The following is a 16,131-nucleotide window of genomic DNA, read 5'->3' as shown; positions in this document are numbered from 1 at the left end:
TAGCCTTCCTTTTGGAATTTCTACTAGGCTTATACTGAACATCTCATTTTATCCTCCAGGGCTCTTTCATATTTTACCATTTCTCTTCCCTTCTGCACTTTATTCTAGGTGCTTTCTTAATACGTGTCTATCCATTGACTAAATCTCTATTCAGCTGATTCCAGTCCACCATTTAATCCATGTGTATGTGTATGCGCACGTGTGTGTACACTTCAATTATATTTTTCATATTTTTGATTTCTATTTTTCCAATCCCACATGTTCTCTTATCTCAGTTCCCTGTCTTTATCTTCATTTATCTCTTGGAACATACATTCACTCATTCATTCATTTATTTATGTTAAAATCTTTATTGGAGTAATTGCTTTACAATGCTGTGTTAGTTTTTGCTGTATAACAAAGTGAATCAGCTATACATAAACATATAAGCCCGTATCTCCTCCCTCTTGTATCTCCCTCCCTCCCACCCTCCCTATCCCACCCCTCTAGATGGACACAAAGCACCAAGATGATCTCCCTGTCTTGAAACATTTTAAAAAGAATTATTTCTGATTCTCTTTCAAGTTGCTCTGATAACAGGATTCCTAAATATGAATTTTCCCACTTCTTCTTGCTGATTCTTTTAAGGTGCTTTGTAATTTTAATTCCCCTGAGATCATCCTCAGTAAGAGTTATCTTCCATGAAAATAAATCCTTGGTGCCATGGGTGATAGATGTGGGATAGTTTCATGTTTTCTCATAGACAGCACAAATTCAGAACCCCCTAACCATGGGTGACTTAGGCTTAGGTCCAAATTCTTTTGGGGGCTTCTTTTCCCATCTACTCTATCCCTCCTATTGCACCCCTTAAGTAAATAGGTGATTTCTTTTCTCTTCTCCCATTTCTAGAATGGCAGTCCTCACCTGTTTCTGGCTTTATGGAGTTTGGTTTTAGGTCCCAGCTACGACCGGTATAGACCTGACTCCTGATCCAGCAGGAGCATTAAACCCTAGCACTATATTAGATTTAGATATCCTAGAAGGTCATAATTTGCCCCAAGTTAGTTTCGGAGATTTACCTTTCTTGCACTTACACTATATTATGTATTTAAAAGTTGTGTTATATTTTGTCCAGGATTTTTGTGTTTGGGAAGGAGGAAGGATCTTCTTGTATTAACTCAGTCCACCACATTGAACAGAAGTCTGTAGTGCTTTTTACACCAGCATGATGCTGTAAGTTTTTTCCTCATCATTTGGGCATTTTGAAAGCACCTCATACGTAGGTCAAACATTTGGGGTTATTTTAAATTGCTTAGAATTCAACTTCCCTAAAATAAACACCTAAGGTCCAAGTTACAAATTTAAAACTAAATCTCTTATTCAAGAATTAATTTTTGAAAATATGCTAGATATTGTATGCTTTGAGTTTACTTAAAAAAAACTCACATAAAAACAAAAATTATGTCAATAGCAAAAATAAACATGTTTTTAGTTTACTAGGATATTGACTGCTTACCTCTGGTTTAACCGAAATGGCAGCTTTAGCGACTATCAAATGCTTACCAGGAATGATACTAATCATCTTCCCAACACTAAGAGACATTATCACCCATTTTTCAGATGAGGAAACTGAGGCTCAGAGAGACAATATTCCTCACCTAATGTCACACAGCTAGGGTGAAGTCAGCGTGATGCCAAAGCGAGGTTCTTAACCATCACACTCAGATCTATAAATTTATTAGTAAATGTAGAGTGGGGAAACGTCTCAAAATAAGACGATTAACTGTACAGGTTGCAAGTCAAAGACAGCCACAAATTTGATTCCCAGATGATTCAGCTGGTGGTGTCAACCAGCCACAGTACTATGATACAAATCTATTTAGAGAAAATCCACTTTACACTAAGTATTTTCTTTACATTAGTGAGAATTAATACGCTGGACAAAAGAATTTCAGAGAAATTTTATAATCCTAATACAATAAATTCATTTTTATTCATTTTTTCTGCCTTTTTCCATATTAACATTTAGCTATTAAATGTATCAAAAAATAAAATGTTTTCCCACTAGAAATTTATTTTGAAGGTATTTAAATTTTTTCAATTAAAATTTGGATAAAGTGATTTGCAAACATTTTACATGTTTTGCAAGTCTAAACATAAAATAAGAGAAAAACACTTACAGGACTGGAAAGAAGAGGCAATCCAGTTCGAGGATGAAAGGCTCTGGTTGAGGTTCCATCCAAGGAATGAAAATTATGTTTCCGCCAGACACTTGAGTGTTTAAGTGGTATAGTTCTCTGCTAGGAAAAGATTTAGATTTTAATGGCAATATTTAAAATTTTTTTGTTTCTAGATTTATTCTTAACATCTACTGAGGTATTACATCCTTGGTGGTAAAGCTAACAACCTATATAACTATCTATACACACATATATATACACTTTAATCAAAAAACAGTGTTTAAGAGTTTTTTCTAAGTTGATGAATAAACTCAAATATTCTAAAAAAAGTATGTCCAAACACAATTGCCTTATCAACATATTTATCAAAACTCAGTCTGGGCTTCCCTGGTGGTGCAGTGGTTAAGAATCCGCCTGCCAATGCAGAGGACAAGGGGTTCAATCCCTGGCCCGGGAAGATCCCACATGCTGTGGAGCAACTAAGCCCATGCACAACTACTGAGCCTGTGCTATAGAGCCCACGAGCCACAACTACTGAAGCCCGTGCGCCTAGAGCCCGTGCTCTGCAACAAGAGAAGCCACCGCAATAAGAAGCCCTTGCACCTCAACCAAGAGTAGCTCCCGCTCACCACAGCTAGGGAAAGCTCACGCACAGCAATGAAGACCCAATACAGCCAAAAATAAAAACAAATAAATAAATAAGTTTGTTTTAAAAAAAAACAACTCAGTCTATCATCTAGTAAGCTAATATTCAATTCTTTTAATCTGTGGGAAAAAAAAAACTCACAGAAAAAAATTAGTAAAATATTCTAAAATATAAAACTATGTCAGTAGCAAGAGCCATTCTCAGAAAATATAATTTGGTACAGCATGATACAAAAATTTAAATGTGAATTTTAAAATATACTTAACACAGTCACAGTATCATGTTTTTGAAGTGATATAAGAAACAGACTAATTCTTAAGAATTTAAAATGGCAAATTTATACCCAGAAACAAAAAATGCATAAAAACACATGAATAAAAATCAGAGAAGAATAATTGGGGCCCTGGCTCTACCATTTACTAGCTTTATGACCTTGGGCAAGTTACTTAACCTCTCTGGGCCTAGAGTTCTCATTTGTAAACTGGAGTTAGTAATAGCGCCTAACCTCAGAGCGTAGTGAAAGGATTTAGTAAGCCAGCATGTATAAAACACTCAGAAGAGTGCCTGGGCATCCAGTAAATGCTATATAATTATATTTAAAGTAAGTGTATGAAAAAACAAATCTTAGTGGCTTGAAAAATACCATGGTCAAAGTAAGTCTCCCTATTAGGTACCAGAAAGGATCGTGAAAAGCTAGTATTCTTAAGGCCAGGGTAGGTTTTTGTGACAATTATAGTTTTAGGAAATTGGAAACTGTCATTTGATTAAACCCATGTGTTAGAAAGAGATCGTCTGTTGAAAAATATTAATTGGAAACATGGCATACTTTTAAGACTCTAATGTCCGGCAAAACTAATTTGTATGATAAAGAAGATGAATCAAGGTCATTCAGATTTGGATCGAGGCAGTTAAGTAGTTTTCCATATAACTGAGATATAAATTTGTGATACTTCTTGGAAAAATAAAGGAAATTTAAGCCTAGTAATAATTTTCTAAAGTTAAAAAGTGATTTGGTAGACAAATAAAATGGAACTAACTTAAATATCTTTGATTTAGGTAGTGCATTAAAAGCTTACAAAATGTTTAAAAATCTATAATTTGATTATCACCACAACTATAAGCAAAAGATATTCATCGTTCTTATTTTAAAATCGAGGAGACTGAGGGTTTTACAAGTTACGTGATTTATTCAGCTTCACTCAAGGACCAAATTGTCAGGACTGACACTTGGGTATTCTGACCAACAGCCCAGTGATTTCACTATAGGTATTCCTAGGCATAACACAATGGGCACACTGCTTGTACTAGGCCAGAGCTGCTGTCAAACAATACCTTAAGCTAATGATACAAGTTTCATTTCTGACTCTTATTTACTCTCCAGCAACTGTTCACAGTATTAAAATAAACAAAAAAAGGCAACAGGAAGAATTTACCTAGCATTTGCTCTGAAGTGGGCAGGTTATTTACAAGGATGTTTATTATATCAGACAGTGAGTTCTATAGATAATGGGCATCTTGGGCCTAACTAGATCTCCTGTAAACAAAGTTCAAACCATAACAAATGTTTGAGGATTACATTTGAAATGTTAGATATTACCTACCAATACCTCTTTATCTTTCAGGCGTTCACACGTAAACAAACAGTCTTTTATATTCTTCCTCTGAGAACAGTTTTGAGATTTTTCATCAACTGGATCTTCTTTCTTATCCTGTTCATTGTTTAATTGGTTTGGCTTTTTGCATTTGAAACCTTCACTATCTTTATTGAGGTAATTTTCTATACTATTAAGTTGAGTATTTTGTTCGCATGACTTAGGCTTTTTTGAGTCTTTATCTGAGCACTCATTTGCATGTTTGTTCAAATATCCAGACATTTCCAACACAGTAACATTTATTTTCGAGTCATTTTTTTTTGAATGATCAAACTGGTGATTGTTAAAAGATTCTGGATTATAATTTTCATTTATTATTATTTTGTCCTTATACTTATTTGTGCAAATCTGTTTGTCAATACTGTTACATTTTGAATACTGTTTATTGATTTCATTGTCAATTTCTTTTTCCTTAAATTGACACTCAGAAAGTGTGTTTTCCAATCTGATTGTGAAATCTAAGTTATCTTCTTTGCAAAGAGACATATTTGAAGGATTCATTAAACCAGTGGCTTTGTTCTGTGTCTCTTGAAATGTACTTTGGATTTCACTAGGATTGTTCTGATGCAGATTTCTTCTTGTTTGAGGTTTCAAAGAAGGCTTGACATTACTATTGCATTTAAAAGAACTAAAACGTTTATTAGGTGTTAAGTGTTTCCCTTCACTGATGTTATCTAACAAGGAAAATTTTGTATCAGAAATGGAAACAGAGGTGTCATCCTTGTTCTTCTTCAACAAATTTCTGTCTTCATAGGAACTCCTAAACACTTTAGAAGGAACTGAACTGGAGTCCTGAATGTTGAATGATTGCCGGGGCATGTGAGGTGCTGTTGGATCGATGTGCTCCAAGTGCTGAGCAATCCTTGCAATGACATCTTGCCGCTCCTGGAGTAAAGAGCTTATCAAAGGATTAATCTCACCAACAGACTGATCAGAATGAAGACCATTAGAAATGCAAGTGTCACTTCGAGGAGTTTCTGGTTTTACTCGAATTTTCCCTTCATTGGTGTCTTCTGAGGAGGTGAGCGCTGGATTACCAAAAGAAATGGAGAACGTTTCTTTACATTTTCTCACATTTTCATTTTCTTGTGAAACCCGGAAAAGCTTTGAATTAAGTGAACTAGATTCTTGTGTATTAAGTGGATGTCCAGAAACATGTGAAGTGCTTGGATCACAATGAATCAAATGCTGAGCTATTCTTGCAATAACTTCTTGTCGCTCCTGAATTAAAGAGCCTATTAAAGGATTAGTCTCACCAACTGACTGCCAGGAACTCTGGCGGCTAGATTCACTAGAATCAATCACTGAAAATGATTTTAAAGTTCTCACTGATGTTTCATGTGACTTTTTATCTCCTATACCACTGAAGCCCAGAATATTGCCTTGAGATGTTCCATAGTCAGATTTACCACTAGTGCCCGGATATAGTTTGACATTTTTGACAGTTGCAGTATATTCTGGAGTTGTGCCATTTTTTGCATGTAATATTATGCTTTCGGGTGCCATGGTCCAAGTTTGTTTGCTACACAGACGCTGTGAACTGTTTGTACTACATTGCTCTGCTTCAGTAGAATTTCGGTGCTGATGGGTTTTAAGTTCATGGTCTTGAACTCTTTTCTCAAAAAGGCCAATATTAGTGTGAATACTACAGGTCAAAACTGGATAATTAGATTGTCTGGGCAAGGACTGAACACTGACTTTCAAGGCCACATTGTGAGACACATTGGGAACAGGAAACACATGTTCAATTGGAGTTTGTGAAAAATTCCACTGTAGGTCTACATCAGCAGCACTGATTCTAGAATCACACAGAAAAAAATGGAATCAGTGGATTATAAAACATATCATTATTATATGTTATTTAAAAAATGTTAAACAGTCATATACTTACCTTTGTTTGCATTAATTACTATTGAGATTTTATTTTAACCTACTTTACCATGCATGTCATTCTAACAAAACCAACATAAATAGATTATACCTGGAATAGAGACCATCTTCTTTTTAAGAACACCATTCTATTAAAGCATTAAAGCTCAAAAATACTATAATTTAAAATTTGTTGTCAAAACAGAAAAAAGGACTTTCCATTTACTACTAAATAAATGGATTCAGCTAATTCTGTTGCGCATGGTGATTAAGAGATACTCTCTATCTCACGGCCACCTGCCTAAAGAGACAGTTAAGACAGTTGTTCAGCAGCCTGTGTGTTTATAATTTTCAGGATCTAAAAATTAAGTCTACCATTATGGAAATTCAGCAACCCAGAAAGTTTTTCCACTTTATTTATAATGGTGGTACATTCTCATTGTTAGTTCTGTAAAGTAAGCTAAAAAGTTCTCTGAAAACTATTCTACACCAGATTTAACCCAAGAAGCAAAATGCATATTGAGTCATATCTAAATTTCTCCAACTTGTTTTGAAAAACAAGTAAAGTTTTTAATTTTTAATTTCAGTAAATTTTGTCCACTTATATTTAGAAATGAAGGATATAAACTGCCTAAAAGGTAAAATGTCATTCAGTAGCTAACCACTGTAGCTGAATACACATTGTCCTTTTTCTGCCCTAGACATACCTGTAAATAATATTTCGTGGAATAGCACCATGAGAAACACTCAGCCAAGCACTTAATTGAGAAAAAAACACAAATGAGCGGACAGCCAATAGGAGAGTCTTCTCTTCAATAAATCGATCGCCACTCCTAAGGGAAGTAAAAAAGCATCATCTAAATGTCAACAAGTACAAAATGGCTAAATTTTAGAAAGATAAAAGCTGAAATAAACATATCACTCAGGACATGTGCTTTCAAGAGTATAAGAGTGCATTTACCAGTGTCATTTGAAGTCACATAAGTACTAAATATGTAAATTTTACTACATAAATAGAGGGACTCAAAGATATGATATATTATTAAAATAATTTATAGAAAGTAATGGAAAACCTGATTTACAAAGGACAACTTCAAACTCAGTTCAACTTACTGTCGAGGAACTGGCTCCAATATCCATCTTTCTAATAATAACGCATCTTGCTTAATTGCAGGATCATTTAGATCAATCCCTTCTGTGGTGGGCCCATCGTCACTGTAGCAGCAATCTGGTAGTAGCATCACTTCCACCATGATTGGAAGGTTATTCTTCCACAATAATGCGACCTCAGACCTAGTTCGTCGGGCTTGGCGACACTTGAAGAAGATGGAGATAAGCAAAATGGCTCAAGAGCCCACCCAATTTTATATTTAAATTTGAAAAATATAATTGTAAAGCAGACATCTGTAAGAAAGTGAGTTGCCTATTGCAGGGCTCAGCTCAGGCTTGTCTGCCTATTTAGGTTTCCTCATTAAACAATGCATCAGCACTAGGAGCTCTAGAGTGTGGGGATTAGTAGCAAACAACAATTATGATGCAAATTTTCTCCGGGGAGGATATCTTTGCTCTATTTTGCGGAAAAAGAACTGCCATGCCCAATGTCTGACAGGCCGCAAGATGGCCCAGCCTCGCCTCATTTGTTAATTACATCATCATTAATTAGAGGAAAGATTCATTCTAAGATCAAAATATTAAAAACTCATTTTCATTAAACACTCAAAGTAGACAACATTTTTAGAAGTTTAAAATTTTGGACTACAGTTAAGAGACTGACTGGGAGGAAAATCCTTACAGCAAATTATACGCTACATATCAAAATAAATATTTTTAACAGTATTCTACAAAAACATTAATGATAGCAAAAAGTATCCTCCCATTAAAAAGGGGAGGGATATAAGAGGGAAAGTGATTAATGTGGGGAAAATAATTATGAACATCAATCTATTAAATAAACAAGAACACAAAGTTGATGAACCGGGGCTGAGACTAAAACTAAAGAAAAGCTAATTCATAGTAACAAAGATAATCTTAAATCTGGTGTGTGTGGAGGCAGGTATGAAACTGGCTGCCCACCTGCCTGCTGATGGAAAAGCCTTTTAGAGCCTTGTTCACAGCCAAAATTATTAGCTGCAGTTCAGGATTAGTACCTTTTCTTTATGTTGTGACCAATTTTATACTTAAATGTGAACATTATAATTGTGATTTAACAAAGTCAATGACAGAATTTAAACAGGTTTATATAAAAGATAAAAAACATTCAAAACACAGTTCTCACCTGGGCCAGCTTATCACTACATTCATGTTTGCTAGTTACTGGGTAACAGGACTGTGCTGGAGGGCAATGGAAACTTTCCGTCCGACCTTTAACAGAACATTCAGGTGTTCGTCCTTCTGTTATTAACAAGGCCAGAGAGACCAAGAACTCCTCTGCATCATATTCAAAATATTCATCCAGACTATCTGGTATCAAAAAAAAGAAAGAAAGAAAGATGGGTCCTTGCTTTAAGGTATTCTTGACAAGAACTCTTTTTTTTTTAACATCTGTATTGGAGTATAACTGCTTTACAAGAACTCACTTTTTTATGTCTAAAATAACTAATACCATAGCCCAAATTCAAGTATATTCACTAACAAAGAGTGAAAAGAGAATAAAAGTGAGGCAATTAAAATACAATAAACTCTTGGTACTTCCCTGGTGGCGCAGTGGTTAAGAATCCGCCTGTCAGTGCAGGGGACATGGGTTCGAGCCTTGGTGCGGGAAGATCCCACATGCCACGGAGCAACGAAGCCCGTGCGCCACAACTACTGAGCCTGTGCTCTAGAGCCCATGTGCCACAACTACCGTGAGCCACAAGTACTGAAGCCCACGCTCCTAGAGCCCGTGCTCTGCAATAAGAGAAGCCACTGCAATGAGAAGCCCGAGCACCGCAATGAAGAGTAGCCCCCCCTCACCGCAACTAGAGAAAGCCCGTACGCAGAAACGAAGACCCAACGCAGCCAAAATAAATAAATAAACAAACTTATTTAAAAAACCCAATAAACTCTTAATTCACAAGGTACAGAAGTCAGATGATGATGGATAATTCAAAATTTCATTTAAGACAAAGCCGGTTAAAATTACGGCATAAAATTGTTTTTATGTAAACTTCAATTAAAATGTTTAAGATTTAGGAGTACATTTATAATCTTTTAGATAATGATATTTTTGGACACCAAATACAATAGTTTTCACACACAAAACTTCGCCAATAGCCAAAAGGTCAAAATGTCTTATTAGGTCATATAAATATTTTCAGCTAAGACGTTTTATTACTGTTATTAAATATTAGAAAAAGAGGCAGATACAAATGTATGTTTCTCCCTTTCTCTCCCTCTCCCTTCCTTAACTAGTTCCTTGTTCTTAGAGCCCTAATTCTGTGATGTGGACACTCACAGCCACAGGGTCCTTCTCTTTCCTTGCTATGCAGTGGTAGTAGTTTCAGAGGAAGAAATTTTATAATTATCCAACAGGAGATGCAGGCCTGTATTGCAATATATGAAGTGTGATATTTTTTGGTTACTAGGCAGTTCCAAACAATCTAACCTGCAGATGTTTCACTTAGATATATTAAATTAAATTTTTTTCACAAGTCCTCCAATTTTAAAAGCACGGTTAGTCTTTAAAACTGTTAACCTGCTATGCAGGTTGAACATGCATGCATGTGTACATGCACACACGAAATTCAATTTATAGTGCAAACTTGAAAAGGTTGCTTTCTCTTATCTCTGCCAGCTAAGCAACACATATTTTAAGTGCCTAGCACACTGTAGTAGGTGACAAGGGGACACAAAGTTGTACTGCACATAGCTAATAGTTTCAGAGGATTTGATTCAGGGACGATTTTTTAAAACAATAGAACACTGAAGCATATAATAAATTCCAAAGAAGTTCAGATAACAGTGGTAAAATTTTGCCAAAGAGGTAGATGTTAAGCTGAACCATGAGAGAGAAAGTGCAACTTGAGCGGAGCATTTGTACAAAAACAGTGTAGAAAAGGCAGGACTGGAGCCTGATTGTGAATAGCCTTGAAGAGTATGACGACGAGTGCCTATTTCTAGCCTCAGGAAGGCCTTACCAGGAAAAGAAGGAGTCTTGAGAGCCAACTTGATTGAGCTGGTATTTTAAGACCATTCAGTCCCTAAAATGACCATTTGCAATATATAAAATAACAGCCAGCACTTAGTAATGTTGTTAGGCATTGCCAGTTCTCACTACTTTCTATACATTAACTCATTTACTCCTCAAAGCACCTCTAGAAGGGACTATTACCACCATTTTTATAGATAACCGAAGCATAGAGAGGTTAAATAACTCGCCCAAGATCACCCAGCTAGGAAGTTGCAAAGTTGAAATTTGAACCTACACAAGTCTGGTTCTAGAATCTGAGTCCCTAACTACCCCACACATGCTTCCTTTCACTGTGGCTACAAATTTTGCCTTTATATACTTTAATAGACATTTGTAAAAATATAAATAATATGTATTCAACATATATTTTAACAATATATTTTGGAATATTGTGGTACAGGATTTGTTTCCAGGAAAAGGACCATAATTTATAATAATGTGCCAAACTGGGGGAAAAAAAGAGGTCTCAACTTTCAACTTTCCTCCAGGAACCAATTAGGTCATAAGCCAAGGGTCTCCGGTGGTCTCCTGGGACTCACTGAGTTAAACCATGGTGTCCTTCAGAGGGAAGCAAAAGACATAAAAACAAATCCATTCAGACCTTTCTCTGATGGTTCTGTGGGTTTTCAAGGCTAGCTCAGGCTTGCCATGGGCTGGCTACATGGGATGATTTTAGCTCCCGGGAGATTTCTCTGGGCTCATCCTTTTCCCTCTCTCGGACTGTGGGGTAATCCTGCAGAGCTAAGAATTGTGGCAGAGCAGTGGCTCTTACACTATGGAAAGCTGAATGATGTCAAGATGTCAGTTACTCCATGTGAGTACCAAGGATGGTTCACAGCCTAAGTAATGTCTCATATATATTTGGCAGTATTTTTTTTAAATTATAATTTATCTCCAAAACCCTAGCAGGATATCCATTGACAGATGAATGGATAAAGAAGACGTGGTACATATATAATACCATGGAATATTACTGAGCCATTAAAAAGAAAGAAATAATGCCACCTGCAGCAACATGGATGGACCTGGAGATATCATACTAAGTGAAGTTAAGTCAGAGAGAGAAAGACAAATATCATATGATATCACTTATATGCGGAATCTAAGGAAAAAAATGATACAAATGAACTTACTTACAAAACAGAAACAGACTTAGAGAATGAATTTATGGTTACCTGGGGGAAGGGTGGGAAGGGGGAATGAATTTATGGTTACTGGGGGGAAGGGTGGGGAGGGGGATAGATTGGGAGTTTGGAATTGACATGTACACACTGTTATATTTAAAATAGATAATTAACAAGGAGCTACTGTAAAAAAATAAAAAACAACCCTATCAGGAAATGGCTTACTCATATACTAGAAATTACCAAGTTTAAAGTGATAAAAATTAAACTGTTATACACTGTAAAGCAACTATACTCCAATAAAAATTTTAAAGAACTGTTACGTGATGACAACCTTTAGGAACTTGTCAGGAAAAATTTATGAGTGTCTGAATTTTAATAAATGAGAATACTAAATCACAGTAGTCATTAGAAAAGTTGCATTATTAAAATTTTGATAATTTCAATCTCTAAAACCTCTGCCATAGTGCAGAGTTTACTGTAATAAAGAATATGACTAAGGAACTGGGAAATTTTATGTCATACTAAAGAAAATTCATTAGATCCGACGATACTTTGAGGACATAGCTTACTCAAGAAATAAGGTATAATTTTTGGGTCTCTGAAAACAATTTACTCTTTACGAAAACAAAAAGTGCTGCAAATCTAGACAAATACGGGCTGCTAAGGCTTACCTACTAGCTATACATTTTAAAAGAGATAAATTATTTGATGTGAAATATAACTTTGAAAAGAACAGAAAGGATGTTATAAATTGTCACAGGCTATCAATGACAATTGACAGTGGGAATTAATCAATCAAATCATAGTCCCTCTGCCCCCAAAACCTCAATGAGGATAGTGCTTACACCACAGTCGGACTAGAAGCCATGACCAGACTAGCTCCTTTTTTGTGGCACACTCTTCTGGCTCCGGAGTTCAGCCATCTTAAAGTTCTTCATCTGTTCTCTCCAACAAAAGAGGTTAATAATTTGGCCACTGGGAAAACCTTAAATAATCAGAATGACCCATAGGTGAAACAGACTAACGTGGGAAGTAAATTCTTCATCACCAAGGCACAAACAGACTGATAAACAATTGCCAGGGGTGTGGTTGAAGGGATTTAGCTGTCAAGTGGAAACTGAATTAGACTTGCAGTGGTTCTTTCAACCTTGAGAGTCTATGAATCTCTGTTCTTCAGAAGTACTTCATAAAAAACCTAGGGGAGAGACCAGAACCACCACTTCCTTCTTGGGAGGCCCTAACCAGGAGCCCCTCTCAATCAGAACTCATCATAAACACTTAATGGTGGTGCCTCTGGATCCTTGATTTAAAACAAAAACCTAGGATACTTCAAAGCTCTGTCTCAAGGAAACAGAAGAAGGTCCTTCCTACCATTGGGCTGCTGTATATACTGTTCAATGTACTTCTAAAGCCTGCCAAGGTAGTAGATTGCACCCCCCTCATATATGGAATAAAATGGCAAGAGAAGCATGAGAACCCCTGGGGGATTGCCAAAAACAAAGTTTCTCTAAAAATAACGTCCTTTCAAACTTATGATGGACAATCTAATAATACGACTAAAAATTATTCCATGAATTTACTCCAATGAAATAATAGAACAAGTACACAGAGATGAATGTTGAAGGATATTTATTAAAATGTTTATACCAAAAAAAAAAAAAATGTTTATACCAGTCAAAAATAATTGTAATCAATCTAAATGTCCAACAAAAAGGGACTGGTTAAATATACTGTGGTACAGTTTTATCTAAAATAATGATATAGATCTACTTTTGACAAGGAAAGATTATCTACATCATAAGTGAAACACAACTCTCAAAAGAATGTTATGATCATGTGTTTGTGGAATTACACATGCATAGAAAGATATACATGCAACAAAATATTATCAGTCCTATAAAGCAAACACACAAACACATAAACTAAATTTTAAATAAATTACTATTCTCTGACTGGCATTAGATAAATGATAAAGCCTATTAACTGAAAAATAATATGTAAATAAAAGAATTACATAGTGTCATATATTTTAATTAGAGTTATTGTTTTGTAAAACCCCTGCTAAGGAGATCATAGTCTGGTTACTCAGTAGAGGAATTTGTGAAGACACACGTAAGTAACAGCACACTGGTTCTGGTGTTGAAAAATTAGAACTTAGCAGTTTGAAACACTTTTCTGCTTTGCTTTGCTTTCTTTTTTTCTCTTTATAAATAATCTTTTAAAAATAATTAGGTAAGAACTAGCACCTCAAACTGATAATATGAGAAACATATGGATGAATCTGAGAAAGGGTGTTAAGAATTAGTAGAAGAGGTTATGCTCAGAGAATTGGACTCTCAGTTGATATTACCAGTATGTAGGTATGAAGATGGTGCTAAGTGCCATGCTATAATTGCAAAAATTGAGAATAATTATGTAAATGCTTTATACTAACTGTTGAGGGATGGCTTTTCTGAGCAGATAACATTTAATTAAGCCAAGGTCTGAACAAGGAACAAGCAATTCAAAAATCAGAGGAAAGAGCATTCTGAGCAGAGGGTCTAAGGTGACAATAAAGGAGTAATGTCCCAGGAACTAAAAGGTGAGTAAGGCTGGAATGGCAGTAGCAGAGAGGGAAAGTGGTAAGAACTATAGTTTAGAATGGTGGGCAGGGACTACATCACACAGGATTTTGAAGCTAGGGCAAGGAGTTCAGATTTTATCCTAAATGCAATGGGAAGTCACTGGAGGGTTTTAACTAGAGAAGTGACACGATCTGATTTACTTTTTTAAATGATCGCTCTGACTGCTATGTTGATAACAGAATAGGGGAAAAAGAATCAGAGTAGGTATACTAGTTAGGAGGTTGTTGTTTTCCAGGGTTGGGGATATAGTTTTGGGAATCATTGGCATTTGGATGGTATTTAGAGTGAAGAGTTACCTAGAAGCATGTAGAGGGTATTCATGACAAAGGCCAGAGGCACTCTAAGAAGTAGAGATCTGTTAGAAGATGATGAACCAGCAAAAGGAGCTGGTATATGTCAAGTATGGTATCATGGAAGCTGTGAGAAAAAAAATGTTTCATGGAGGGCATGGCCAATGGTCTTAAACACTAGTGAGGTTTAATAAAATATAAACAAAGAAATGACCACTGTATTTGACAATAAGGAAGTCATTGGTGACTTTGACAATAGCGATCTCAGTAGGTGGTGATGATGGAAGATTAGATGTGACATACATTGTCAATTATTCTGAAGGGTACAGATGATAAATACAAAAGCCTACTTTCCTAGTCCTCTCTTAACACAATGGCAATTCATGTATCACAATAATATAAGTATTACACATGCAAAATCATCACTCATACAAAATTGTCGCCAAATCCCAAAAGGGAATAAGAGAAGTTCCCTTCTAAGTCTATGGTACAGGGGCAGGAGATTCTCCCTCTTTATGGTCCTAAAATCCAGTGACTGAACAAGTCACTAACTTGTTCTTCAAATTTCTCTTGAAATTAAACCTTCCTTTTTAACCTCAAAACAGTTACCAAGTTAGATTCCTATTACTTTACACATAAATTACTACACCAGTCTCCTAGCTATGGTCTAGGACTCTAGGCCCTTTTTTATTCATCTTGCACCCTGATGCAGATCAATCTTCCCGAAAGCCATTCCATCACATTCCTCAAAGTTTTTCTGTTTGTTGTTTGTTTGTTTTACTGGCTCCCTAACTTCCTATTAAACCCAGTGTGAACTCTTAAGCCTGACATTAGGGCCAGCGCCACTGTACAGAGGTAGCTACTCTGGCTGGGCATTGCCAGATTCTGATGTGAACACTGCCTCTTGAAGTTATACACTGAGGTGACCCTGCTTAAGACTCCACCCACCTCTGGTTCTTAATCTCATCTTTTACTGCTCTCTGTGTTCTACCCAAACTGCTGTCTATACCACGCTCTACTCATTTCTCACCCTGTACCACTGCTTTTTCTTTCTGTACTGCTAACTTTAGCCAACCCTCTCCCAACTGCAGGCACTTCCAGAGTTACACTAACCCATCCATTTCTTTATAAAAATATTCTTAATATTTCATAGATGTTTATCTCCTAATGGGTTAAGTTCTACATACATTGAAATATTTTTGGTTTCTCATTTATATGTTCCAATCTCATAGGTATGTGTTGAGTGTTTCTGTTTTAAGTGAGAATTGTAAAGGACCTTAGAAATCATGTGGCCTAATCTACCTTACTTCCAGATGAAGAGAGTAAGGTAAAAAGACATTAACTTTCTTGCTTAAAGTTGTATGCAGTATGCATACTGGAGAAATCCAGGTTTCTTCATTCCTAGTGCAACTTGACTTATACACCATGAGAAGTCTTTAAGCAGAGAATAAAAGACAAAGCTGACTTTAATGACAAGTGCAAAAAATAGTGGCTGTGGCTATAAATGAAAGCAACTTTATATCTGTACTATTATTTTATTAATACTAGTGACACATAAATATTTCCACTGTCAGAAGAGTACCTTCAAACACAAAA

General features: G+C 35.9%; 1 protein-coding gene across 8 annotated transcripts in view; it reads right to left on the bottom strand.

Annotated features, from left to right (window-relative positions):
- Window positions 1–16,131, bottom strand: part of ATOSA (atos homolog A) — a 115,236-nt gene that overhangs the window by 16,178 nt on the left and 82,927 nt on the right. For 7 of the 8 annotated variants that reach the window (XR_009518488.2, XM_060005950.1, XM_060005947.1 and 4 more), the window contains exons 3-7: window positions 8,602–8,786; window positions 7,440–7,642; window positions 7,034–7,159; window positions 4,407–6,255; window positions 2,160–2,279 (exon numbers count right to left, since the gene is read on the bottom strand). Coding sequence is in view for 7 of the 8 variants with exons in the window: in XM_060005950.1 (XP_059861933.1) it covers window positions 2,160–2,279; window positions 4,407–6,255; window positions 7,034–7,159; window positions 7,440–7,642; window positions 8,602–8,786 (2,483 nt within the window). In the remaining variant the exon portion in view is untranslated. The remainder of the gene's footprint in view (window positions 1–2,159; window positions 2,280–4,406; window positions 6,256–7,033; window positions 7,160–7,439; window positions 7,643–8,601; window positions 8,787–16,131) is intronic. The other variant, XM_060005951.2, reaches the window with a different exon arrangement.

The sequence above is a fragment of the Delphinus delphis genome, chromosome 2 (genome assembly GCF_949987515.2).
Source record: "Delphinus delphis chromosome 2, mDelDel1.2, whole genome shotgun sequence".
In the NCBI taxonomy this organism is placed as follows: Eukaryota; Metazoa; Chordata; class Mammalia; order Artiodactyla; family Delphinidae; genus Delphinus; species Delphinus delphis.
The sequence above is the reverse complement of the archived record's forward strand: the minus strand, read 5'-3'. Positions and strand labels throughout refer to the sequence as shown.